The following is a 7444-nucleotide window of genomic DNA, read 5'->3' on the forward strand; positions in this document are numbered from 1 at the left end:
ATCCAAGCGGCGTTACTTCTCGTCCGAAGAGATGCGCATCCCAGAAGTGAGCGCAAGGGAACTCTGGGAACGCACACGCGCCGTCATTTGTGAATTTATGTTTCAATTTTTCCTTTCACTCCATATTATGTATTCTTGATTTTCTGTTGAGTTGCGCTTGAAGACGAGGGGAGCGCCCAGAGATCGATTGAGAAAGCAATCGACGCGATCGTGAGGAACCAATATGCAGGCTTTCCGAACCGTGTGATTCCGGTCCGCCCGAGGAGCCCCGGCGTCGAGCTGTTTGGCGGCTTTTATGCTATGCGCGACGTTGTTTTTCAATTTTTTTTTCGCTGTCTTTTTCCGATTCGTTGTGTCTCTGTTTTCCTATGCGTGTGCGCCCGTCGTGTCAGTTTCTGACTCGCCGCGCGCGAGTGTATCGACTGCGCCTATGGATCTTCGGTGCTTGTTGCGAACGGGGAATAAATCAATCCAACGGATACGACATGCCTCCTTCGCGATTTTGACAGAATGCGCGCTAGAATGTGATTTGCATCCGACAAATAGGCGCTAGCGAGATCGCGAATTTTGCTTTGACTGCGCCTAGATGAACGCTAGCTCCGTCTGCGTGTGGAACCTTGAGAGTTATTGATTTTAACAGTTGCAACTCAGTGACGAGTATGAAACGCTCGATATCTAATAAACTCACTCAATCTATGTTTAAGATGAACCTACAGCTTATATAATCTGTAATTTCAAATTATTTTGGATGGTATTGTGAACATGCAAATAGCGTTATTAAACGTTTTCTAATCTTTCGCAAGAAGAAAGTGGTGTTTGCTAATCTTAAAATTATTTTTTGAATTGCCATGCGTGATTGTGATTAATACAAAAATCGCAGGGGCCTTTGTGTCACATGAATTTCAAGAAAGATGGTTTGCGCCTCGGAGTTTACGGGTGATTAGCAAATGCAGATCGAGATGTGATTAAATATCCCCATTTGCATGAAATGGAACTTTCATTTCATTCGTTTTCTTTCTTTTCTCACTGTGTACAGCATCCTATAACGTCCTTCTTAAGCGACATGAGTTAACCATTATATTAAGGGTGCAGATAACCACTTTCTGCTCATTCAACTTCAAGCACCCCTTGCAGCATCTGCCCTTTTTCATTACTTTGACCTGATTTATGAGCTTCTTCATGTAACACCTGCGGAACTCCTTCCATGGCAGCGTCCCCGGGTCACCGACAACCGACCTATAAGTATCATGCGTAACGTTCACCGTTTAGTGGCATAAAGAAAGCCCCTTTTTCCAGTAGGCTCCATAGGCGCACTTCAAGCTTACGTGTACACAAGCACGAAAGACCACATTTTGCACACCAGTCTCCTTTGTCCAGCTCTTTCTGATGTACACCAGACATTTTCCTATCACTAAGGAGCCGTTTTCCACTGCATCAGATAGCAGAGCTCGTAGCCATTCATGACACGAGCGCAATGACGACACATTGCACTCGTGTCGTCTCTTGTTTCTTTCACTCATCCTGTGTATCGCGCTGCTTTAAGATGAATGTTTGTCTACTTTAAAAGACCGCCTCTGTATAGCACCACCGACCTTCGTCTCCTGTATACGGATTCCACGCGAGCAGTTCGGGCTCTACGGCATGTAGCCAGTCCTTCGGACATCGTCGGCGATGTGTGTCACACTGCGCAGCCATACCCATGCTTTGTCCGAGTTGTGTAGCTCGATGCACTAGGCACCATTTTAGGGAAGCTGACAATGTGTCTCATCCACTGCAGGTGAGATACTCGCTTCCTATACTGAAGCTATCCGCAGGAGACACCGTACTGCTTGAAAAATATCATCTCCGCCGCTCTACCCGTGATGTAATTTCACCGCGTGGATCCAACCTTCTCGGTGGTTTAACTCGCAGTGAGGAGGTGGTGTTGCGGGGAATCCGAGTAGGTGCTGCGAGCCTGCGGTACCTCCTGGACACCGCACACTCCTCTTCCGACCCGCCCCTTCTGCCCTAGTCCCGCTACAGAGGCGACGGTAGACCACTTCTTGCTAACTTGCCCCGTGCTTTGGACAGCAGGCAAGCCACACCTCGGCAGTCAGGACTACTACCCTAGCCGACCACCAGACACAGAAATCTGGATTCATGGGCCCAAATACGGGTCCTTGTTGGGATTTATTGCCGACACAGCTACATTTTCGCAACTAAGAAAAAACCTTATTTATGAGCAGGGGGGATATGTATATGTTATTGCATTACGCTCACCATTTGGCACTGTAGTAAGTCTGTCGTAATTTGTGGTATCTTCGGCATTCTCTTGGTTACAGGCTAGACGAGAATGACGCCATCTAAATGCGAGAGCAACGTTCGTGGCGAGAAGTTCATCCCTCTCATTGCTTTCATTATTAGCCATGCACTGCTTTATCGGGCTCAGTCTTCAAATACTGAGGCCGAGAAACCAATTACAGCAAAACTTAGACTACAGGTTTGTACAAAATAAAAAGCGCTTGCCCAGGTTTTTTCACGAGAACGAAAATTTGATCTTCATTTTTCCTCATCACTCTCTCTCTTTGTTCTTCCTCTCACTAAAATGTCCCTTCAATTAAAGCTTTACCACTCAACTCCTTCCACGATGTGCGCCCTGTCTAATAAGCTAGAATATACGCCCCGACAAATGAAGTAACTGCGGAGATATATTCAGATGCATTTTTGCTTATTCATTTCGTTCAACTACATATTTTTCGTAAATTCACGAGCACTCCGCAAGGAAACTGAAAAGAGAATCACAGGTGCGACTACAGCAGACGAGGGCAGGGGAATGCGGGGCTCATTACGACACACACACGAAGAAATCCAGCAGTTGCTGAAACCGAGAAAGCATTGGGGAATGTTTCTGTTTTTTTTTTACGATATGTGGTGTTGATTAATGGTGGATTAGCAGGAGACTCGCTTTTTTACTCATGCACGTTTTTTTTTTTTTTACAAAATGTGCCAATATGCAACGCCAACGAGGAAAGAGCCCCATTAAAATACATGCAGTGTACTTTCCTGCATATATGATTAGCTTGCAGTGAAGCACGCTTGCAAGGCTACAAAACTGACCGAGGAGCGCACGGACTGTCTTGGACACAGCTAAATTCCAAGACAGCTTTTCTTGGTGGGGCTGCCGAAGCTACGAAGCCGAAACACGCCTCCTCTTTATACGCAGCGGAATATAGTCTCCGATTGTATTTTAAAATTTTAGGGACACTTAAGCTTCGCCTAAAGGGTATGTAGATCTCTTCAGCGGCCTGGGGTCCTCTATGGGTTTCACTTCGCAGATACGGACACTGTTCTTTCTTTCACTGTAGCATAACGCTTAACCTACTCCTAAGAGTACAGTGACATAACATTAGAGATTCCTCCCGCGCAAGCACTCTTTGACGTCCAGGCACTGGCTACATGTCCATATATGCGGAATTGGTCATTCCCTACTTTACATTCATAGATCGCTGGGAGCGTAGACGCAGTGGTGCAGAGGGGAAACTATGCGCCACTTCCCCGACAGGTGGCTGCCTCAAACATAGCCACCGGTGGCGCTTGTGATATCCAACTTGCTATCTCCGAGCAACCAATTTGCGCCAATTAATTAATATAACTTGAAAGTTAAATTTATAATTTATAGTCAAAGACGTTTCTGACGCAGAGAAAGCAAGCATTAAGAGGGAAAGAAAAAGAAGGGCCACAAGAGGAATGCGCGGAGTGAGCTATACTAGCCGCGTCAAAGAATTTGCCCAGAATAGCTCTACTTTCTAGGCTGCGTTTATAACACGCCTATAAGTTAGTGCGTGGCTGCGCTTGAGGAGTGTGAGACACCTGATACAAAGCTATCTTGCATCCGGAGGCTCCCGTTTAATCGTCCGCTGCACTGCATGTTTCGCCTCAATTTATCCACCGTCACTGCATTGGACGCTTTCGGAATCTGTTCTTGCAAACAACACGCTAAGCTACTCTTGACGAACCGAAGGCCCAATATATGGATATTAAGGCCAGTATGAGGTCCGCTATAAACCGGGCATGTTATGCCCTTTCCGTACTCTGAAAGATGGAGGGAAAACTTTTTTGTTTATTTTGTCATTGCAGCCCTGATAGCTGAAAAAAATAAAGCACGAAAGCGCCCGCACATTGAACCTTGACCAAGAGATGAAGACGTGACGATGATCGCTAAGCTGCAGCCCCCCCCCCCCCCCCCCCCCCGCCCCCCGACCCTCTCAGTCCCTACAGTGCCCATTTTTCAGCCATATTGCAGCCCGCAGCTACACAGGTGGAGTGTTCTGAAGCGGACCAGCTGCACGAGACAGCATTAATGCACGCCACACAGAAACAATGTCCACTCCGCTCCATGACAAAGTCCCAAACGCAACCATTGTTGCAGATCTCCGAAGGGCAACACCATTTTTTGCAAAACACTGCACTTATATTTTATATTCGCTTGGCCGTGAATAGGTCGATTTCAAAGCATTTGTTAACTGCCGTTTCTGAGAGGAAAAAATTGGCCTCCTGGGGGCTGCTGGAGTGAAACATGTGCTGAAAATGTGTGAAAGCAAGATGGCGTCCATTGAAAATGTCATTGTCCTTAAAAATTATTGTATAACTGCTTAACCATCAATGTATTACATTGCTCTAGAGGGTTCAGTTTAACGAACTATGCCCTGCAATAGCGTGTTCATATTACAAGCTAGTAGAAGATCAGCTTATTTTTCTTCTCGTATGATTTAGTGATGGCGTTTCTGAAGGCAGTTGAAGAACGGGGTTTATTGCCGCATGAACTCTAAGTCAGGTTTGTTGGTGTCCAGAAAAATCATCGTCAGTGTCGCTGCGTTCTAAGGTACAACTTTTTTGTTGAAGCTGGCGAATGTTCCTGCTCCTAAAACTAAGCGCGTACAGAGAACGATGTGGTTCTCTGGAGCATTTTGTCAATCGCAGGGGACAAAACACACTGCGCACTGAACGGGAGATTTACAGGGAGGCAGTAAATGGTTAAAAAGAAAGAGCTGGTGTTTTCTACAATAAAAAAAATTAATTATGTTAGTTAAATGCTATTCATGCCGCGTTTTCCCCCATAGAAATAAGACACCAAGCCCAAGATGATGATCAGTGGACTCCAGAATGTTCGTCGGCAAACCGATGGACCGTGCAGATCAATTTAGAAACGCGCGCTCGCATTCGCCCGGTCGCATACATTTCCGTGCGATCGAAGAGCCAAAAAGAGTTCAACACTACCGACCGTTTTTTTTCCGCATCGGGCGGATATGACGGTGCTAGAATATCGTCAAAGGAGCATTTCGAAATCATACATGACTGTGTTCTTTTCACAGAAGATTTAGAAGTTTGCGCAGAAGGACTGCAGTAAATAATACTTAATCATACGATTATATCAACCTCCATATCAGGCTCTGCGGAAAATGAGATAACATTTTGTGTATATCTCATGGAGCAGCGTGCTAGGCTAGTAGGAGCGCAGCTTCTAGGTTCCATTCGCCAAACTACCGTATCCATCAAGTAGGAAAGAAGCATTCTCCTACAATATTGGCCAGCTTCCCATGGCTCTAGAACTGACCTCGCTCTTCAACAATGGGCGGCGCCCTTCAACGCTAAAACACACACTGCCCTGGATTCACGCGGCGTGCACCTCGCAAGGCTAGGAAGACCCGCGCCGGTTCGCACAACGTGCCTCACGGATTCGCACTTCTCCACACACACCCGCCGCGTCTCCACCCAGCGGCGTGATCCGGAGGCGAAACGAGCTGCGCGTGACCGCGGCACCGAGTCGCGCGGGGGCTCCCCCACCTGACACGGCTGCGACCAGGAGCAGCAGCAGGGTGACCCAACCACGTCGTCGTCCGCGCTGGCTCCTTCCACCCGTGGCACCGACGGGCCGTGAGACACACAACTCCATGACCGAAACGACGTTGCCTCCATGGACGCGGCGGCCGCCGGTCCGCTCGTGAAACACTGGCAGCGGTGGTGGCCTAGTATTCCTTGGACTGCTACGTGTGTGCCGACCGGGCCGAAGCCCGAAGGAGCGCCGTGGGACGCCTTCGATCCGCGGTCTGTTGTCGCGTGGCCACCGTGCGAGCAGAGTCCGGAGCCCGTGTGCGGGATCGCGCCCGAAGGGGCGCTGCTGGCGCCGCCACCGCCCTCAGCGCCCTCTGTCCAGACGCTGCGCGCGGCGGGAGAAAGTGAGGCCGAGCGCGTGCTTTTAAGGCGCCGGCGCGCCCCGCGCCTTTCTCCCTCTGTGCACCCGTCGCTCTTTACACGGCCCGCGAACGCGAACTCTGTCTCCATTCGTTCTTTGCCGAGCATTGCTTTTGTTTTCACCACCCATTTCACCATTGCCTCTTTGTTTTCGCTCTTCCGACACGGGATCGCGGAGCAGCGCGAGACCCGATACGGTTAGAGAATGGCCCTGGGAATGCCGAGAAAGGATGCGCGCTCGTGTTTCTCTTTGCACTTGCACTTCGCTGGATGCAACGGGAGACACGCCGCTTGCGCGCGTTTTGTTTCCACCCGAAATGGAGAAACTCTGGACGGTTCCCGTCTTCGTGGCCTGCACCTATTTTTTTTTCTATACCTGGCGCTAAATGTGTGGACACCGCTGACATTTTTTTTTATGTTACAACGAATTCATGTGGTTGCCAGCCACTCTGCTGTCGCCTCTAGTGAAGGGCACAGGGCATACACTCGGCGTAAAATTTCAAGGGACTCTAAAAAAGGACTTTATTTTTCTAAAGTTCTAGTTAGCAGCCAGAAATTGAAAAGTGCATTCCGCTAGGCGCACAGAAAAGCGAAGGCTGTAATAATACATTCGGTGCAGCGTACGTTGACGAAATAATGCCCGCTTTCTGGTGGCTTCCCGCAAGTCTTCGAAGCCGTCTGTCCGTAGCTTCTTGAAAGAATTGCTAATCGAAGTATACATCCGGACTGTGCAGCAAAAGGAGAAATCTTTAAAAGCTTCGAATGAGTATAATACAGTTTTTCAGTTACCGTTATGCTTTTACCAATTCAGGGAACCACTTGCAACATGAAGCTGAACAAAATCATCCTGGATCAAGGTTATTTGCCTTAATTTTCTTTTGTATTTTTTCTGGCCTTTCAATTTTTTTCATCCTTTTCTCTGGTGATTGCAAGCCTTCTCGTAATTAGAGCTTTTCAACCACTTTTCCTACTGGCAGGTGGAAACGGCTTTTACTTTTGGTGCGGAAACGAGCACTGCCTTAATGAGAAGACCGGAGAGGAAGGGAAAGATGGAGGCTGCCTTGCTCACCGCTGCGAATTTTTCGATGCCTCCTACGAGACTTATTACCTTCTTGTGGCGTGCAAAAGAATAGGGGATAAGATGAACAAAGTTCCCTCTCATATTTAGTGATACGAGTCATGAACAATTCCAATTTTTTATCGACGTTTACCA

General features: G+C 48.0%; 1 protein-coding gene across 1 annotated transcript in view; it reads right to left on the reverse strand.

The window, feature by feature from the left end:
• LOC149339324 (uncharacterized) overlaps positions 1-6116 on the reverse strand; it is a 73669-nt gene extending 67553 nt beyond the window's left edge. Inside the window, exon 1 of the mRNA XM_089550458.1 lies at positions 5824-6116. Coding sequence (XP_089406584.1) covers positions 5824-5932 — 109 coding nt within the window. The 5' untranslated portion in view covers positions 5933-6116. The remainder of the gene's footprint in view (positions 1-5823) is intronic.
• Positions 6117-7444: the final 1328 nt, after the last annotated feature.

Source organism: Amblyomma mixtum, chromosome 6, assembly GCF_055824585.1.
Source record: "Amblyomma mixtum isolate Tamu chromosome 6, ASM5582458v1, whole genome shotgun sequence".
NCBI classification, from domain to species: domain Eukaryota; kingdom Metazoa; phylum Arthropoda; class Arachnida; order Ixodida; family Ixodidae; genus Amblyomma; species Amblyomma mixtum.